The 21,061-nt window shown below is 45.7% G+C and overlaps 1 protein-coding gene across 2 annotated transcripts in view; it reads right to left on the reverse strand.

Annotated features, from left to right (window-relative positions):
* The window catches only part of PRKCA (protein kinase C alpha), a 408,132-nt gene that overhangs the window by 218,628 nt on the left and 168,443 nt on the right, over nucleotides 1-21,061 (reverse strand). For both annotated transcript variants that reach the window (XM_066386622.1, XM_066386623.1), the window contains one exon: nucleotides 12,013-12,095. In XM_066386622.1, coding sequence (XP_066242719.1) covers nucleotides 12,013-12,095 — 83 coding nt within the window. The remainder of the gene's footprint in view (nucleotides 1-12,012; nucleotides 12,096-21,061) is intronic.

Here is a 21,061-nt window from a genome sequence, read left to right on the forward strand (position 1 = left end):
TAAAGTCTAACTTATCAGAAAATGGCCAGTATTGATTCTGAGAGAAGCTCATGAAACATTTTACGCAAATCAAGGAAATGGTTTACATTCTATTTTGGGAATCAGAGATTTCACTTTTTCATTCATTTGCTCTTTTAACAAACATTAATGATCACCTACTATGAGTCAGAAATCAAACAAAGCATTAGAGATATAGAGATGAATAGATTGTAGGGGGAAAGAAACAATTACAATGTAACATAACCAAAATAAGTCTCCCTGTGGTAAAGTGTTACTTACATTCATGGCGTAAGTGACTCAGCCCTCCCAAGATCCAGACCCTGTGTATTCACCCTCCGGGAGGGTGAATTCTGTGCATCGACCGGAATGGACCAGGGGATGCCCAGATAATTTGGTCAAATGTTATTCTGGGTATTTCTGTGAGAATATTTTTGGATGAGATTAACATTTAAATCAGTAGACTGAGTAAAGAAGATTACCTTTCCTAATAAAAGCCTAAATGGAACAAAAAGGCTAACCCTCCCCTGAGCAAGAGAATTCTTCTTGCCTGATGACCTTGAACTGGGACATGGGCGTTTCCTCCTTGGACTTCAACTGAAACACTGGCTCTTCTGTGTCTGGAGCCTGCCAACCTTCAGAACAGAACTACACCATCTCCTGTCCTAGGTCTCCAGCCCATGACTCAGTACGTAGGTCTTGGGACCTGCCAGCTCCCATCCTCACACAAGCCAGTTTCTTGTAATAAATCTCTCTGTGTGATACATAGGCATAGACAGCCTACAGGGTCTGTTTCTCCGGAGAGTTCAGGCTAATCCACCTCCATGGGGATTCTGAGCTTGGCCATGTGATGATTGGCCATGGGACATCAGAAAACGATACCAGCGGAAGATCTAGAAGTGCACGTGCACTGTGGCTCACCCTCTTGGAAAAGGGGACTGCCGTGTAAGAAACTTGTGGCATTACCCTCCTGGCAAGGCCAAAGTGAAGGGGAACCAAGGAATCCCAGCCCAGAGCCCCAGCTCACAGCCAGAGGAGTCATCCTGTGGGACCCTGCAGAAACCCTTGGAAAATGTTAGGCAGGAGAGTAGCATGATATCATATACATGTTGTATATAAAACAACTGGAATACCACTGGGTGGCATCTACAGGAGCAACAGTCTGGCTCAGTAAGGCCCATTCCTAGGACCAGATAAGGTGTTCAGTAAAACGGGGCTATGAAGAAGGAAAGGACAGAGGCAGGGCCCACAGAACTTGAGGACCTCTCAGATGTGGAAGACAAAGGAGCTGGAGACAACCAAGTCAATCCCGAGACTTCTGGCTTGGGGGGCTGTGTAGAGATGATCACCTGGTGTTGTTCCAAGCCAGATCAGGACAACGGGAGTAAACATGGGTGTGGCGAGGGGAGGAGATGCAGGGAGAATGGCCAGGGTGAAGAAACAGAACAGTCACACCCAGCTGCCATGATGCCCTTGATGTAATGAATGTGGGCACTTTCCACATGGGGAGTCTCATGTCAAGGTCTCGAAAAACCTTGACACAATCAGGACTAATCTAATGACAATATGACCGGGTACCATAACAGTGATTTTCTTCTTAGAACCTGGTTTTTTGTTTTGGTATGTCAGTCTCAAAATAAATGTTTGGGGAATATGCTATATTAGAAAAATGGAATTGTTGAATGAATAAACAAAATGATTACAACAACTGACCTTCCCACCATCCATCGCATCTCTTGCTAGTACTAGACTCTGTGATGGGAGTGTGCTCACACCTCTGGCACAACAGCATAATACAAACATTGGGCGGAGAAGGGACTCCCCCCCCCCCTACCGGTTTCATTGCTTTTAGCCATTATCAAAGGCTACACAGAATTCCTAGTAAGGGGGTTCATTTGATTGTTAGGGATGTTTTGGGGTTTTTTTTTCTGTCCTTGGTTTCACTGTAAATAAATAAATATCACAGTGATAATGCCAGCTATAAAATCTTCAATAAATCTTTCTCCCTTTCCTGGCCCCTAGGAAATGTATTTCTTTTTGTCCATAGACTCTTCCTGAGTCTCCCACTGCAAGTTTATTAAGTGGCAGAACCATAAAACAGAACCAAGGTGAGGAAGGTACCACCTAATTGAATGGGACTTGTCCTTCAGCTTGTAAAAAAGTGACTCACTAAAATCCAGGAACAAGCCTCTGGCATGAGCCAAAATGGTCTTAGGGCTAGCTTTCAGCTGTGGCTGAAGCCGCCAGAAATGAATCTTTCCAGAAACCCCGTGTCCTGGAAAGCCCTCCCTTACACCTCCTTGAGAAAAACTCAAACCAAGTCTCCAAACTGCTGCAGGCTCTCACCTGGTTCCGTCAGCCCTGCAAGCTCTATTACACTAACATGCACGATCGGTCCTGCTTGTACTGTTCATATTTTAGGAGTTCATCATTTCAAATTTCTCTTACTCTTTTAAGATTTCTCTCCTACTCACACTCACCCCAGACTCTGTCCACAAAAACAGAGCCTTCCTAGGCAGAAAAACTGCTCCTTAAGTTGCTTTTACTGATCAACCACATGTACCAAGGAAAAGAGAACAGGCCTGGGAGCAGAGAGACCTGGTTCAAAGCTTGACGCACCGTTTACTACCAGAACCCAGCAAGTCACTTCACAGCCCCTGAGCCTCAATTTTCACATTTCTACTGTGGGAATAGTAATACATGCCTTGTGCATTTGTGTATGCTACCCACTAAAGTAATTATCTGAATAAATAATAATGTTTCTTCGTATGTGTGACTCCCCACTCAGGACAAACTGTTTGTAGAGAAGGAGCACGTTTTCTTAACCTTTGCATCTCATAGCCCCTGGCACATAATAAATGCTCAAGAAACATTTAATGATAACATATAATAAATAAATGCAACAAAAGCACCAGGCATAAGGAATGCTAAATATATGTCAGATGATGTCAGTCTGGGCTCCCAATGATTAGAACCCCAGCAACAGGCCCCCCAGACATCATCTTTAGCAATGGTTCTCATGCACAGGTTAGTTAATTTGATTATCTGGACACTATCAATTGTCTGATAACCCTAAGTCATTTGTTTAGGTCAGGAAAAAACAAAAATAAGTGAACCACCCTATCAATTTTTCATACCAACTAGTCCAAAGGCTATTACCCAGATCCACCAAAGACTCCAAAAACTCAAGACAATGGTTTCAAATGGCTACTGTGAAGAGTAGGCAAGTCCATCAGCTGTGGCTCCCCACCCCTGCAAAGAGACATAGTAATGAAAGTAATGAACCATCCATCCTAGATCCTGGGGCAGTTCAGTACCATCTCATGTACAACTAATACTATTCAAGTAACTGGAGACCAGGTAAAAACAGGTGGGGATCAGATTAGGTTCTCAGACCTTCGTCTACTCATTCTCTTTGGTTCAACAATATTTTTCCAGTGCCCATTCTATGCCAGGCTATGCACTGGGCTCTTAGCTTTTAAAGGGAAAAGACGCAGGATCTGCTCATGAGACTTCACTGTGTAGGCAAAATCATTAAGCAATGCAACAATTAAAAAAACAAAAACCCACAGGTATTAAGTAAAAGTGCCCCTGAGAGGCTACAATGACTCCTATGTGCTCTCCATGCTTCACAGGCAAAGTCTCTTTCAAACCTAATGTCAGAGACAGTTCACAGCTTTCTTAACATTCACATTCTCCCTAATCCCATTACCTCCTTCTGGACCCACAGTAGCACTGCCCACCTTAATCATGCCCCTTACTCAGATTGGGCTCCGCCGGACTCAAGGCTGCTTCCCCAAACTGACACTCCCCACACTCTCCAAGGCAGACCACTTGCCAAGAGTGGAGGTTTTGAAAAGAATGTGCTACTGGCCTTCTCCGCTGGTCTAAGAGCGGAGTTCCAAAGATGCTTGAGCAGTGACAACTTCAACTGTTGGATGAAGCTGAAAGCCCCCAGAGTTCCTTGCAAACAGGCTTTTAGCTAAAATATGAGGCCCTCTGTCATTGGCCACACACTCCTCTCCTTACTGGCCAGAAGTTGGGAGGTGGAGAGAATGGACGTCCCACTGCCCAGCTGTCTCCCGTAGTTCAGTAGTTCATCATCAGAGCTGCGGACAAGGGGCAAGTACTTGGGAATACTTTCAATTCCCAGCTAAATACATTTGGTGAAAAAGTAACAGGAGTCCCTTCCCTTGCAGGAAATGTTTCTGTTGCTGTGAATCTGGTAAACAAAAGAATCCGCCCACCAAGGATCAGAATTAGCACAGGAGTTCTTTGTTTGGTTTATTTTCCTGAAATAACTTGTTTTTAAGGTTTCCCGGGGCATGGCAGCATGTGAGCGATGCTTATGTGGGCGAGAGCAGGGTGGTTTCAGGACCTGGCCAGGGCTTCCTCAGAGGTGCACCGGGGGGAGCCCACCAGGACGTGTAGGACACTCCGGCTCTTTTTACAGGGCTTCTTGCAAATGTGTCATTACCTGAGTTTGTGTGCCACTGGAGAGCCGCACCTGGCAAGAGATGTGACTCCCTTAAGCCAGCAGGGAAGACAAGAAAATACTGGTCTGTGTTCATTAAAGAACCTTTTGAAAAGAATGGCAATCCATCTTAAAATGTCACTGCCTTCAAGAGGCCTTCCTTCATGCTCCCTCCACTTTGACACAACTGCATTTGCCTCTTCCCCACTTATGCAACCTTACAGTGTAATTATTTGCATGCTTGGCTCATCCTTGTGATGGACCAGAATGTATTGGGAGGGCAGGGAGGAGACTGGACACCCAGTTCCCACCCTGAGACCCCTTCGAGCTCCCTCTGCTGAGTGCCAAATGTCACCTTTTAGCACCTGCACCTTTTACATATCTCACCATACTCTGTCAGTTCAAGAATATAAAAAATTTGGGGGGTATAACTGGGTATGCTCACAAAATTGTCTTATTTCCACAGTAAATGTAAAAAGTACACTTTGAGAAAATAGATTTGCTAATTAAATTTCTCTCTAGATTTGTTTTGAATGTGTTGAGTTTTATTATAAATGAAGCTTTTGAAATGTTGAATTTTAAACAATGGAGTAGCTGGGTTTTTTTTTAAATTATTATTTGGCTGGTTTCTAAGACACCAAGAAGAACTTGAGAGTAGAGAACACTCAAGGCTGTCACCAAAACAGAAAGCGATTTTGCTCTCAAGACATGCAGCCTCCACAGAGTCCAGCTTCCCACCAGACGTCACTGTGCGTTGTAGCAATTTGTTCAACAGCTTCTCTTCTGGTTCTGGTTCTAGTCAATACTCTCGAGCTCCTTCTAAGGGCCCCGTTGTATGATCTTCATAGGCTTGAAGCTGTACCAGGACCAGAGGTAAACTTCCCTGCCTTTTAACCAATTAATTAATTTTAGTCGTGCCCTTCTTCCAGCAGGTGCCAGCTAACGTGTGACATCCCCTGTGCGGATGCTGGCTGTCTCCCAGGTGAGGTACGCTGAGGGCCCAGGAAGCTGTTTTTAAATCACCTGGATTCTGTTTGATTGTATGGCTCAAGGCATAAAAAGTACAAAGCCCTACATGAGCAGTTTCCCACAGACAGGCCAGGGGCACTGTACAAGGTAAAAAAAAAAAAAAAAGAGTATGCAAGGCAGAAAAAAAGAAGGAGGAGGAGGAGGAAGAAGAAGAAGAAAGAGAAGAAGAAGAAGAAGAAAGAGAAGAAGAAGAAAGAAGAGGAAGAAGAAAGAAGAGGAGGAAGAAGAAGAAAGAAGAGGAAGGAAGAGGAAGAAGAAGAAGGAAGAGGAAGAAGAAGGAAGAGGAGGAAGAAGAAGAAGGAAGAGGAGGAAGAAGAGGAAGGAAGAGGAGGAAGAAGGAAGAGGAAGAAGAAGAAGGAAGAGGAAGAAGAAGGAAGAGGAGGAAGAAGGAAGAGAAGGAAGAAGAGGAAGGAAGAGGAAGAAGAAGGAAGAGGAGGAAGAAGAAGAAGGAAGAGGAGGAAGAAGGAAGAGGAGGAAGAAGGAAGAGAAGGAAGAAGAGGAAGGAAGAGGAAGAAGAAGGAAGAGGAGGAAGAAGAAGAAGGAAGAGGAGGAAGAAGGAAGAGGAGGAAGAAGGAAGAGAAGAAGAATGGCTAAGAAAAATTGCAAATAGAAGTGCAAGGGAAGCATGTTACCTCTGGTGCTTTAAGACTTTAACCGGGTCGCCGCCTACCCCCTTTCACCTTCTCAAACATCCACGTGTCTAACGCACAGAGTAAAGGTGCCAATGAGAATGTGTAGATGGTTGGTTAGCATTGTGTCATTGTATACATATTACATAAGAACTTTCTCTCTCCCTACAACTTTGCCGATGGAAAGGGTGTGTGATTCTATGTATCTGTGTGTGAGTGTGCGTGCGTGCACGTGTCTGTGTGTGTACATTGTGGCCTGAAGAGCAGGACTGAATTCCTGCCAGTTCTCTGAAAGGGCCCCTGTGCAGCTTCTCTCACTCGAGGCACAGAGGAAACAAAGTACGAGAGGAAACGATTTACTGTGTGAACAACACACATGCGTACACACACATGCATACATGCTGGCAGAACCCAAGCACCCTGTTTTCCCTCGAGCAGGGCGGCTTCACGGACAGACAGAACTGAAGAGGAATGGAGATTATTCTGAGAACAGGGAGGAGTTCCAGACTGGAGGTCAGAGGCTGGTGAGCTGAAATTTGAAATAGCGAAGGGAAGTCTGAGAGAGAGCTGGCCCCTGGAAGGCCCCATCAGCCCTTCTGAGGTCTCCCTCCTCACCCCGTCACGGCCAGGGCAGGGAAGAAACCACTGGGAGAGCAGTTCCATAGTGCTGGCTTTCCAAAAGGCAAAGTTATGTTCACCGTCGCCAGTCCCCAAAGCTGAGCAATATAATAGTCCCTCCTCTACCCGTGCACCATGTCCTGGTCCAACCCTTAACTTGGGGGGCGGGGGCAGAAGAACTATTTCTAAACATGGACCAGTTTTGTCGTATTCCTTTGTTGTCATATAAAATCTTGGATGCGGGGCAGAAATGCCGGGGCCACAGACCTAGACACACAAATTCTGCACCAACTCACAGTGCCTCGCCAATACCAAACAGGCAGAACCCAGCTTGTTCTGTGAGCCAGGGACATCCCTTCTTTCCAGCTTGTGAGTCCTGGCTCCAGAGACTCACAGCGGCGGTGAATGCATTAACCTTTAATGGTAGGTTCTTTCAATGTCTCTCCTTTTCCTTCTCTACTTGGTGTGCACAGGGTTGCACTTCAAGTCTCAGAAGCCTTGGCTTTCATCTCTAGGTGTGGTCCTACGGAATGTCTGCCAGACGCTGCTCATCTGGAGGGGGTGGGCGGGCCGAGAGGCTGGCCTCGTCTTCAGGGGTTCCCACCGTTGCATCCAGGAGCTCTCTCTCCTCTGAGGTGCTCGGCGTGCCCCATCAGTTCAATAGGACTGCTCGTGGAGTCCTGAAGATGATCTCTGTTCAAAACAATGTAGAACTCTCTTCCCATGTGGTTGCGGTCATCTGAGTTCTGCCATTTGTCAGTACTTTTCCTTTCATCTGGGAGATGAGAGAAAGAGCAGGTACCGTGTCTGTGGACGGTGCAAGCTCGGCCCTTCCCCCTGTGAACACTTGGGAGTCCGCTGCACTCAGTAAAGGCATTATTAAGCCTCACGTAAACTGTGCACCTTAAACATTCACTGGGGCATGAAAACAAACATCTTCACTGATGAGGTTTTCATTTTCAGAGAAAAAATATTTGGGGTAGTTTTTTTTTGTCTTACATCATGGGGGGGGCAAAGTAGATCTGTAGTTGTTCGTATTAAAAATAGTACAAGTAAAAAATAATAATACAAGAATAAACTGTTTTGCATACTCACAACTATAAAGGTGTTTTTGCCTTGTATTTTGTTTTCTTTTTAAAATTATATTAAATTTAATAGGGTGACAATGGTCAGTAAGAACACACAGGCTTCAGGTAGTATCTTGATAGCTTTGAACTGGTGATTGTGTTGTGTGCCCGATCCCTCTGCTCTACTGACTGGTGGTTCTCCTGCCTTTTAGCACGTTTCTGAACGTCTGAGCAGAACTTCCCATGACTGCACCAGGGGGTAGATCCCAACATGTTCCACAGAAGCACAACCAGGCCAGGGGTTGCTCTCTCTTTTCCTTAACACCCTTCAGCTCTGTGATTTGAAACTTACTGAATAAAACATTTAAAAAAGGAGGAAACAATAAAAGTCCTACCAACTCAGCTCAGCCATTTGCTGAAACCTTCTTGCTTTTCCAACTACCGCCCTGGTGCAGTACATCGTGCATATTTGTAAAAGAAATAAAATCGTCCTGCACAACAGACAGGAGACACTTCCCATGCTGTGGCCACGGAATGCCTAATCACAGGCCTCTGGATGCCAAGGACCAGAATTTCCTCCCTGGACGAGAGAGAACGCACAACCTTTTGTAAATCGGGCAGTCGGGACTCACTGATTCTTTTAAATATCTCACGTCCTTCTTTTTCTCTCATATTAATTTTTAAAAGTTCATCTCTTATCACCTTTACTTTCAAGGATTTTAAAATGTGAGGCTCAGGACTAATGGCGAGTCAACACCAGAGGAGGAGGAAGAGACCTCAGCTGGACATCAGGTCACAGGTGCACCTCTCACATCGTATGTCACACCACGTGGACCTTCACCACAGCTTCCTGCATGGCTCCAGGCTCCAGGCTCCAGGAGTAAGGCGAGCACAGAGCAATCATCCAAACAGGATAAAATTTCTGAGTGTGAAAGAGGTTGCTAAAAATAATTAACAGGCATGAATTGATGTCTAGCCGGCATAAACCAAGATTTTTCCTTGTCAACAAGACGGACCAGTGCACCCTGGGATGCACAGTGCCTACTGAGGTGTAAAATCAAAAGCTTACAGCGAATTCCTAACAGGATCCCAGAACGTGATCAGAGAGTTGGCCTCTGGCCCCTTGAGGACATCGTGAAATCAGCACCACACTCCTGGGTTTCCGCCTACCTGGGTTTTCTGCCCTTCCTCCTCCACCCAGTCTGCGGGGTTCCTCAGATCTCTCCTGGGCCCTAACCTCTTTTCTTCTCGCTCCATACCCTCTCTCTAGGCAAGATGGTTGTGAGGCAACTGTGTTAGGCTTGCTCACGGGTTTACGGGCTGCAAGCACTGGACTTGGTCAGTGCATGAGTGCGTGGCAGAGGCACGTGTGCAGAGCCCGTGTGAGGCCATGGGTGTTTCCCTGGGCAGTGGTTCTCCCAGATCGCTCTCTGGCCACTGTGAGGTGCGGTTTTCCTTCCTGCCTTGTCCTTACTGTGAATAGTAGATTTTCCTTTGTTTATCAGCTTTCCCGTCTGTTGTTTATTTGCTCTCCTGTCTTTGCTCGCCTCCAATAAATGGGAATAGCCTGTCACTTTCTGGCTCCGCAGTCCCTCTACTGTCTGCTCGAATCCAGCGTGAACCTGCCTGGCCTTGGCCACAGGCATTAGAATGGTGCTTACACAAACATCTGTATCTGCAGGACACACCCCACTTCTTACCTCCACTCATTGAAGATGTCCAAAGTCAAACCCTTGATCTGCTTTACCCCATGGCCCCAAATATGCTCTGTCCTGTGCCAGAATCCTGGAAGTCTTTCTCAATGTCTCCATCTCCCTGATCCCACAATGGCCAAGAACACTGACTCGGCGACTCAGCCTGTCCTGAGTGGGTCCACTCTGTCCACCCCAGTTGCCTCCATCTGCTCCAAGCTCTCCCCTTCTTGCCCTGGAGAGCAGGAGCTTCCATGCTGGTTGGCCATCCCCAATGCTGCCCCGTCTCTGTCTGTCCATCAAGCCCACTTCTCACCCAATTCCTTTCTTACCAGGTCGCCAGAGCCACCTTCATGAGAAACAAATAGCATCGCATCATTCCTAGGTTCAAACCTTTCCCTGGGTCCCCGCTGTTTCTGCGACTGCGTTCAAAATGCTAAACTAGACACCTGACACCCAGCCCACTCAGGATCTTTCAGACACGGAGCTCCTCCCCACATCAGGGAGTTCCCACTTGAAAGCAATGCTTTACAGGGCTCCTAGTGCGCCAGCTTCCACAACCTCCCCTCCCCTTGCCCCCCGCCCCCCGCTGCCGATTCCTGATGCTGCAGGAATGGGAGGAGATAGAAGAGAAGTGAGTTAAGCTGGAGTTGAGAATACCAGTAAGGAGGTGAAAGGACCACCCCAGGATACCTCAGGCCCACTTTCAGAAAAGTCAGTACTTTTCATTTGCACCCATTTTAATCTCTACAATGCACCAGACGGACACATGGGAGTAGGGAAAGGTGGGATGACACTGCATATATGTATATATGTACATTTTTGCATGTAGGCAAGTCATTTCACATTCATGGACTGGGCGTCCTGGCTCATGAGGAAATGAAACAAGATGATCTCGGATGCTCCCTCTGGCTCCCAGGTTCTGTGAGTCTTTGAGGGAAGGGGGCGGTACCCCCCCTATGCTGCGTCCCTCAGCACTCTGACCGAGAAGCAGCCTGTTCCCACACGCCAAGGGTCCCCTGGTAAGTTCCTTCCTTACGTGTGTTAAAAAAAAAAACAACGCAAGGCTGAATTGCTCAGAGCTGCTCGTGAACACGCCATCTTCCAAGAAGGGGAGGATTCAGCCCTGCCTCCCCTGAAGAAGCCACCAGGAAAGCAGTTTCTTGGTGAGAACAGATGCCTCAGGTGGAAAGCACACTGTTTAAGTGTCAGTGACTCCAGGCCCTGGCCGGCTGGCTCAGTGGTAGAGCGTCGGCCTGGCGTGCAGGAGTCCCCGGATTTGATTCCCGGCCAGGGCACACAGGAGAGGCACCCATCTGCTTCTCCACCCCTCCCCCTCTCCTTCCTCTCTGTCTCTCTCTTCCCCTCCCACAGACAAGGCTCCATTGGAGCAAAGTTGGCCCAGGCGCTGGGGATGGCTCTGTGGCCTCTGCCCCAGGTGCTAGAATGGCTCTGGTTGCAACAGAGCGATGCCCCAGATGGGCAGAGTATCGCCTCCTGGTGGGCGTGCCGGGTGGATCCTGGTCAGGCGCATGCGGGAATCTATCTGACTGCCTCCCTGTTTCCAACTTCAGAAAAATACAAAAAAAAAAAAAGTGTCAGTGACTCAGTGATCTGGCGAAAGCCGTTCAGAATAGAAGTGCCTGGTCTTCAGCACCCTCTGCCACAACACTTTTTTTTTTTTCAGTTAAAATATTACTTTCTATGTAACAGCCCAAGTTTCTTTCTGCTCAATATACAGGGTGGGGAAAAAGTAGGTTTACAGTTGTGGTACATGAAACAAAGAGTTTATCCTTGTGTTGTTATTTATTTGTTGTGTTATTTTCCGTACACACAACTGTAAATCTACTTTTCCCCATCCTGCAGTGCCGATGCCGGTCTTTCCCGGGCCTCCTCAATGGCACCCTCCGTGGCCAATCTGGTCTACGCAGAGCTGGGACGGAGATGCCTCACAGAGACAGGCAGAGCCACAAGACACGGGTAGCTCACCCACGGGCAGCTTCAGAGACCATGCGCTCAGTGAAACAGATGTTAACTGATTTAAATCAACAGCAGCCTTTATAAAACACGTAACGAAGAGATAGCAAGGATCTCATGAAGTGAACAAGGCATAGTTTCTTATGCTGGTCAACAGCGACAGATCTATTAGTAAATAGAAGGGTGACTTATGTGGATTGTAAACTTTGTCAGCATCTTCGGGGAAGAACCACACTGTGTTGGGAAAGCTATTCCTATACATTTGGTGGATGCAGTCCATGTGGCCTACCAGGGCAGAAGGCTGAAGGGGATCAGCCAACAAGAAATTCTCCTCCAGTCCCTCAGTGGTCCCGACAGGGCTCAGAAGGACTACACATCTGTTCATTAGTTCAACCCCAATAGTATGAGACTAACTGATACGTCTTCCCATCAACAGTATGGGCCCAAACAACAGTTGTACAGGTGTTAAAAAAAAAAATTAAACTCAAAAATCTGCACTGACGTCAAACAATAGTTTCCAGATTACTTACATCAGTGTCGGGTCCCTTATCCGCACCCGGACAAGAAAAAGTAACAAATTCATGGCACCTCTTGTGAACCACAAAACAGCAAACTGGTGGAGAGAAAAGAAAGTTAAAATTAGAATAGACTAGATTTAGTATACAGTTTTGTCTTCTCAAAAAGCTTAGTACACAAGCTTTATTTTCTAAAAAGCTACTGTTAGGGGTCAATTAAATTTCATGACAGACAGACTCTCAAACAGCAATTAGAAGGCATTTCATTCAAGACTCAGCAACACTTGGTATTGATTACACTCACAGACAATAAAACGCCAGGTCTGACAGGGTCCAAGGAGACCCAAACCATATTCCCTTTCTTTGCAGTTGAAGGCAAGAGGGCCAGAGATTGTAAGACCATTTTTCAAGGTATAAACAAAGAACCAAAATTTAAAGTACTTCACAGTCTTATACCAATACACTCACACTGACATATAAATGTTTATAAATGTTATACCCTGTAAAGTGACAGAATCTATAAAGAGTTTATAACTATAAATAATAGCAGGGCAACCCACTATGTGGGTTACAGAACTTCCTTAGCAGATTTCTAAAACTGAGCAATTCATTAAGGCACAAACCAAGTTTATAGAGAAATGCCCTTTGAAATGAAGAAAGGTTGGGGAACACCCTCCCGCCTTCTTGTTTCTGCTTGCTTGCCATAAATATACAACGGGAGGAAGGGGAGAGTGGAGAGGGGAGGGGAGGGTGAGGGGGGATGAGAGGGGGGATGAGAGGGGGATGAGAGGGGGATGAGAGAGGGATGAGAGAGGGGATGAGAGGGGATGAGAGGAGGATGAGAGGGGGATGAGAGAGGGGATGAGAGAGGGGATGAGAGAGGGGATGAGAGGGGATGAGAGGGGGATGAGAGAGGGATGAGAGGGGATGAGAGAGGGATGAGAGGGGGATGAGAGGGGGATGAGACGGGGATGAGAGGGGGATGAGAGAGGGATGAGAGGGGGATGAGAGAGGGATGAGAGGGGATGAGAGAGGGATGAGAGGGGGATGAGAGGGGGATGAGAGGGGGATGAGAGAGGGATGAGAGGGGATGAGAGAGGGATGAGAGGGGGATGAGAGGGGGATGAGAGGGGGATGAGAGAGGGATGAGAGGGGGATGAGAGGGGGATGAGAGGGGGATGAGAGGGGGATGAGAGAGGGATGAGAGGGGATGAGAGAGGGATGAGAGGGGGATGAGAGAGGGATGAGAGGGGATGAGAGAGGGATGAGAGGGGGATGAGAGGGGGATGAGACGGGGATGAGAGGGGATGAGAGGGGGATGAGAGAGGGGATGAGAGAGGGGATGAGAGGGGGATGAGAGGGGGATGAGAGAGGGGATGAGAGAGGGATGAGAGGGGGATGAGAGAGGGGATGAGAGAGGGATGAGAGGGGGATGAGAGAGGGGATGAGAGGGGGATGAGAGGGGGATGAGAGAGGAATGAGAGGGGATGAGAGGGGGATGAGAGAGGGATGAGATGGAGGTAAGAGAGAAAGAGAGGAAGAAGAAGAAAAGAGGAGAGAGTGGGGAGGGGGAGAGGGGGAGGAGGGGTGAAGCCCAAAGGATAAAGACCTACGTAGGTAGGCTGAGTCTGGGAAAGAAGATAAGGGTTGATAGTTTTCTTTTTATTTATTTTTTATTATTATTTTTTTTACAGAAACAGAGAGAGAGTCAGAGAGAGGGATAGACAGGGACAGACAGACAGGAACAGAGAGAGATGAGAAGCATCAATCATCAGTTTTTGTTGCAACACCTTAGTTGTTCATTGATTGTTCTCTCATATGTGCCTTGACCACAGGCCTTCAGCAGACCGAATAACCCCTTGCTCGAGCCAGCGACCTTGGGTCCAAGCTGGTGAGCTTTGCTCAAACCAGATGAGCCCATGCTCAAGCTGGAAACCTCGGGGTCTCGAACCTGGGTCCTCGGCATCCTAGTCCAAAGCTCTATCCACTGCGCCACCGCCTGGTTAGGCGATAGTTTTCTTTTTAAATAGTTATATTTTTAACATAGCCACAACATAATGTCTCTGTAATAGTACATGTTAAAGAAAAAAGAAAATGCAGGCTTGGCCTCAAGCAGGCAGAGTTGGACACATGAGGGAAACTTTCATAGGAATAGGACAATTGAAGATCAGTTTAGAAGCCAGGGTTCTTGTTCACTGGCAGCCACCCCTGCCTGCCTTGCACAACAGGGGCAGGAGGAAGCGGGTGTGAACCACAGTGGAGCGAGCCCCCAGGTTGCCCGGGCACCCCTACCCCTCAAGCACTTAGCTCCCACACCCCTGGGACCAGGGCCTCTCCACTGTGCTCCTGCTAAAAGCACATCCATCGGAACACTCTAAGGATGGACAATAAAGCGGTGCGCTGCGACGGCGCAAACCAACCTCAGATGCTCCCTCTCTTGGGCAGGGTCGCGGCTCACTCACCGGAGTTGGAGGATGGATGACTAAAGGAAACGGCTTGCAGGGGCATTGCTGCCTTGCCACGTTTGCTGTGGATACGGTGTTTGTTTTTTGAAGGGAAAATAAACATTCTGATTCCCTACTCAATCGTTCAAACATTGGAGGCTTTTCATCTCTTTCTCTTTTTTAAATCCATCCCTGCACTCATTACAAAAAGCACTATTTATCAAATCACTGCGGAAAATACATTTTGTATTTGCATCTGTCCTTTCTATCCCCACTTACCCATCCACAAATTAATTATATGTTTCCATAGTATTTCTATTATATGCCTCAGAAAATCTCATGTCCAATTTTGTCCTCAGAAGAACCAGGCCCTCACTGCACAGTATCGTTTACAAGACAGCAAAAAGCCTCACCACCAACCCCAAAAGACTTCTTCCCCACCTCTCTATGAGCCCCCTACCTTACAGGAAAGTCTCAGATCCCGAAGTGCCTGGAACACCGAACAGGACGTGCAGAGGGGGTCATGTGTTTCCAAAGAGCCATTTATACATGAGTGACCTGAAGAAGGATAAAGACCCTGTAGGCCTGCCCAGAGACTTGAGATGCAGAATGGATGATCTTCAAAGAAGCCAGACCATGCCTGTGCCCGAGTGACTGAGGAGAGAGCTGGGTCCACCCTCTCCTCGCCCGACCTCCAGGGAGGGGAGCAGGAAAGAGGAGCTTCTTTACATTGGCTGACTCCAGCATTTGCCTATGTGGGAAGTCTGTCCCAGAAAGGTGAGCAAGGGCCAGAGCTTCCAAAATCACTGATGGCTGGTCTTGACCTTTGGTTTCAAGTTCCAAACTAAATGGGGAATGCATAGTTTCGTAAGACAATATGATGCAAACATTAGAGAAGTCTTGCTGGTGTAGTTGAAAAATGAGGAAAAGAACGCTCAATAAAAGAAGAGAATGCATGGGGTTGACCTGGAGATTGGATGGTACAGACTTTCCTTCAGGCTGAAAAGTAGGAGCTCTGGTTTCCATCCTTTTTATTAGAAATCTGAAGGTCTTCGTCTCACCACGTTACAGGGAGCAAGAGGAATTGGGGAGTATGAGAGGATAAGATGATACCTGTCACAGATTATGCTTGTGATAAATTGTTGTCTGATCTTAGCTAAGAGGAAGGCAACATTAAGACAGCAGCCACTCAGTTGGAAGAAGTACAGACATATGTCATGGCAGACTCCTGCTCCATGCTTGGTCCTGGAGCTGGACCCTGCGCCCTTTAATAAGTCTTTGCTTACGCAAGCGCAGGCTGGCCAATAAGACTGAGATGAAGCCTCAGGTTCAAGGACTTTAGGGTCCTTCTGCTTGTGTAACCAAATGAGAGGTTTTAAAATAGGAAGCTGACCTGCAGCTCAAAGTCACCAAGTAAGTCTTCATCCAGTTATTCCCTAAGCACAAAATTGCTTTCCTCTAATCCTCTGTGTGATATGCTGATGCTGCCTGACAGTGATGACATGATTCATGAAATGCACAGATCACCCTAAGCTAATGACGTGCGAAGACAAAAATAAGAGAGACCACAGGCCTGGCCTAACAGCGTTGCTTATTAATGTCACGTGGTTTTCAAATCGAGAATGCTCAGTCTACTCATCCGCATGGCACACTCATCACACTTACGGAAGTCAACGACATGGAAACAAAGAAGAGTTTTGGCCATCTGTCAAAAGCACCTTTCCAAGACGGAACAAATGACAGTCATGTATGTTTGACTCAAGAACAGAGGTGGATTAAGGTCAGTTGAGGCCCCGGGCACAGAAGAAAATATCGGGCCCCTTAAAAAAAGAGAGAGACAGGGAAAATAAAAATAAATGTTAATCATATTTTTAAATAAATAAAAAATATGTACTATTAATGTTAAATTGCACATATGAAACCAAACTTGGTGTCATTAGAAAAAAGTGTAAAGTTGGGGTTTGTGGGCCCTTCAGAAGTTGGGGCCCAGGTCGAGTGCCCGCTGTGCCCGCAGTTAAATCCACCTCTGCTCAAGAACCTATTAAAAAAAAAAAGGTGTGTTGTGGTGCTGCCATATTGATGTTAATGGTGGTTTTCAGCTGTGCTCATTAAAGAGAACAACACTCAGCAAAGGGCAGGCTGAAAGCTAAACACTCAGTGAAGGAAACACTTCCTTCTGTAACCACCCCCCTCTATATACTTGGTAAGAACTCATTTAACTACAGTGAGTTTGGGCCCATAAGACACACCTAGGTGATCTGAAACTTTGTTTCTTTGTCAAATGTCATCATTATGCCAATGGATGACTTGGGGCTCTTGACACTGAACGACGATTCCTTCCTAGAGTGATCTTGGGCAAATGGTAAGCCCAGAGACATTCTTTATACCCCTTCATCACGGAATTTTACTATAGTGAGCCGAAGCTCCTTACAAAGGAATCGGCTGCAGCTAAGAGATTCCTGTTCATCCACTCAGTCTCCTCCTTAGGAATGCCACCAACACTGATCACGCATCAAGTAGGCAAAGCAATGGCTGTCTCATGAGAGAAAAGGTGACAAATCACCACTTCCATGCATTAGGAAGGCTATTATTAAGGGAAAATAAGACAAAATAACCAGCGATGGCAAGGATGAGAGGAAATTGAAACCCTTGAACACTGTTGAGAATGTAGAATGGTACAGTTGCTATAAAAAAAGAGTATGGATATTTCTAAACACAGAACCATCATGCGATCTAACAATTCTATTGTGACACCTTGTCACTTAAGCTATTTGTAAAATGGGGTCCCCTTATTTTTCCTTGACCTGGGCTTCCATGTACACTGAGGGGAAGAAATGCATACTTATATATTATTTTCCATTTTTTTAAAAAATAATCTCCATTCACCCTCAAGTCTCAAGTTCATATTATTTCAAAGTCAGGTCATAGGCATGTCCTCTACCCCCTTACTTGTAGTTTCAGTTACCTACGATCAACAGTGTTCTGAAAATATTAAGTGAAAATTCCCCAAAACAAACAATTGATAACTCCTACATTGTGCTCTGTTCTGAGTTAGCAGGATGCCAACTCTTGGTGTCCTGCTCCATCCTGTTCCGACGTGAACCACCCCTTTGTCTGGCTGTAGTCACTTCCTACCCTTAGTTACTGAAGTAGTCAGCCATCTTGGTTATTGGATCAACTGTCAAGGTATTGCAGGGCTTCTGTTCAAGACACCCTTACTTTACATAATAATGGGCCAAAGTGCTGGCGATTTAGATTCACCAAAGAGAAGCCATAAAGGGCTTTCTTTAAGTAAGATGGTGAAAGTTTTTTACTTAAAGCATTTATCATCTCCCATCACCAGGGGAAGGATGAGTACAGTACAATAAGATATTCTGAGAGAGACCATCTTCACATTACTTTTATTGGAGTATATTGCTACAATTTGTCTTTATTATTCATTGTTAATCTCTTACTATGACTAATGTGTATATGGAACTTTATTACAGATATGTGTATATAGGGAAAATACAGTATATGTAATATAGGGTTTGGTACTATCCAAGTTTTGGGTCTCCCCCCAGGAATAAATGGAGACTACTATACTCAACAAAGTTCCCTGTTATCCAAAATTAAGAGGGTAAGAACCATTATGTAACAAATTCTGAATTCAAGAAAGAACCTACTAAATTTAATAGTTCAACTTTGTTTAGAACAGAAGACGGGGAGCTGAGCTTCCAAGAGTTCCTTTTTTAAATACATAAATGGCTGCCACCATGTGAGATGGTTTTAATTAAATTTTGCTTCGCTAGAAGGGATTAATGAAAGGTAACGTCACATTCAGAACACAAGGAAAATGAAAAATCTTGAAGGCAAATGAACTGCTTTCAGCTTTGTAGGGAAAGTAATAAAAAAACGGAGCTTATATTTTTCATGTTAAAAGAAAATTACTGGTTTCTGATTTGTAACAGTGAAAACAATCTTCTCATGGGAGATACCGTAAAGCAGTTTAAAAACAAACCAGTCCATGTGCTTCACCACCTATTCTAAGGAGTGCCATTCCTCTGGCAGCACCTGATGTGGTCCCTAAGCCTCTGGGTACAGACACCCAGCACACTCTTCCCCAAACCCCAGCACTCCCATTTCTCACCAGGCATCCTCTCTCTTTCTTTTCCCTGGGAGAATCATCATTCACCTTTTTCTCAACTTCCTTTTCCCTAACATCGGCCAGTCTGACTGATGCTTCCATTCTGCAGACTGGTGTCGGTCCACCAGAAATTTTGTGCCAGTCCGTGAAGGGGTTAACCACTCTCATATCTTGCAACAGTTGTCTTTCTAGCCAATTTCTGAGGGCCACTCAGTGTAAGTTGCTATTCTTTCTACCTATTTTTCCTATCCACAATTGCCAAGTGAAAATGTCATCTGATTATTTCAGTCATTAGCCATATTGTTATGGGTTGAATTGTGACTCCCTAAGTGCATACGTTGAAGTCCTAACCCCAATGCCTCAGAATATGAACTTCTCTGGAAACAGGGTTGTTGCCAATGTAGTTAATCCAAGGTCATACTGACACAGGAGGGGACTCTAATCCAATATAACTGGTGTCTTTATAATAAGGGGGAATATGGACAAAAATCACACAAGGAGAATGTCCTATGAGGGCAGAACTCAGGGTGATGCTTCCATAAGCTGAGGGATGTCACCAATTCCTGCAAACCACCAGACGAGGGGAGAGTCATGGGACAGGTTCTCCCTCACAGCCTTAAAGGAGCCGACACTGCTGATGCCTGGATCTCAGCTGTCTAGCCCCCAGAACTGTAAGACAATAAATTTCTGCTGTTCAAGCCTTTCAGTGTGTGGTGCGTTGTTATGGAGGGCCCAGCAGACTAATGTACATAACCAAGGCATTTTCTAGAAAGTGTATTTCTAGATGTAAATTTTAGTTAGAGGGGTGTGTGTGTGTGTGTGTGTGTGTGTACAGCATCAAGAAAATACAAACACTACCTTCTCAAATGGAACCCAGGTTACTAAGAGAAAGTCAAAGATTAAAAAGTCCAGGTCTAGCTTTGTACATAAATCTGTCAGGTGACAACTAAGTGACATGAATAAGAGCAGGGAGTTAAGAGCCTCAAGGCACTGTTTCCCAATAGCTCCATGAGCCAGCATTCTGAGTCCACAGTATCACCAATGAGGGCTGAGGGTACCTTTGTGTCCAAAGAAGCCATGAGCAATCAAAAATTCATAAATTAAAGTTCTCTTTACACTTCCAAAGGGAAAAATAAGAACCCACAGGTGACTAAGCAAAAAGTTATTTATACCTAAATTGAAGGGTGTGAAATGGAAATTTTGAAAATCAAATATATCTGGGGCATTTGTATAGACTCACTTGGTCACAATTATAAGTGAATTTAATAAAGTCCATATTATTAAGGGTTCAATATACAAGTGTAATCATAAGCCCCAAATTAAAATCATTGGTTTTTAAAATATGACATGTTTAATGTAGTAGCTGGTATTTATAATCAAATTCATAACATAACAATGACCATGTTTGTACAATGCTGCTGATTATATAACTGTCTCAGTCTTTAGTGGTGATATAATGTAGGTTCCCACACAAGTATAAAACCACCCAGAAAACAAACACTTGTAATCCTCAAGACTTTTAACACTCACCTTCATAAATGGTGAAAGAGAAAGGACTTTCACCATTAACCTTCATTAAGGATATTACTAATAAAAAGCAGTAAACATCACTGAGGGTCTGACAGTAACAGAATCAGCTAAGACTTCAGAGAGAACCTACTTGAGTGGTTTTCAAACTGGAAGCCTTTTGGGAGCATTGGGTAGGTGAGAAACAAAGTCATGACTCTGTTCTTTTATTGTTTAATCCTAGGCTACAGTTTTAAAGTCAAAGTTTTTATATCCTAGCAGCCTCAGGAACAGTCAACATCCTTAGCACATAGTCTTCAGTAAACAAACCATTCTGTTACAAGCTGAAGGTCAAGGGCAAAGTCAAGAAATCTGCCACTCTTTACACAAATACCTATGAAGTTCCCAGTAGAAAGCCAGGGAGGCTGGCAGACATGTGAGAACTTTGGGTTTAATAAAGCACTATTCTCTCTCTTTTTTTTTTTTTTTTAATTTTTCTAAAGCTGGAAATGGGGAGGCAGTCAGACAGACTCCTGCATGCGCCCGAACGGGATCCACCAGGCACACCCACCAGGGGGCGATGCTCTGCCCATCTGGGGTGTTGCTCTGCTACAACCAGAGCCATTCTAGCACCTGAGGCAGAGGCCACAGAGCCATCCCCAGCGCCTGGACCAACCTTGCTCCAATGGAGCCTTGGCTGTGGGACGGGAAGAGAGAGACAGAGAGGAAGGAGAGGGGGAGGGGTGGAGAAGCAGATGGGCGCTTCTCCTGTGTGCCCTGGCCGGGAATCAAACCCGGGACTCCTGCACGCCAGGTCGATGCTCCACCACTGAGCCAACCGGCCAGGGCCTAAAGCACTATTCTTTTGGGGCACTGGTTAGCCAAGATGGTGGAAGCCACCTAAGAAAAGGCAGTGGACAACCTGAAGGCAGTGTCTAGGAAAAGAGTGTGCTTGAGTGCTGAGACAAATCAGCAAATGAGGAGAAGT

This window comes from Saccopteryx leptura, chromosome 5 (genome assembly GCF_036850995.1).
Source record: "Saccopteryx leptura isolate mSacLep1 chromosome 5, mSacLep1_pri_phased_curated, whole genome shotgun sequence".
NCBI lineage: Eukaryota > Metazoa > Chordata > Mammalia > Chiroptera > Emballonuridae > Saccopteryx > Saccopteryx leptura.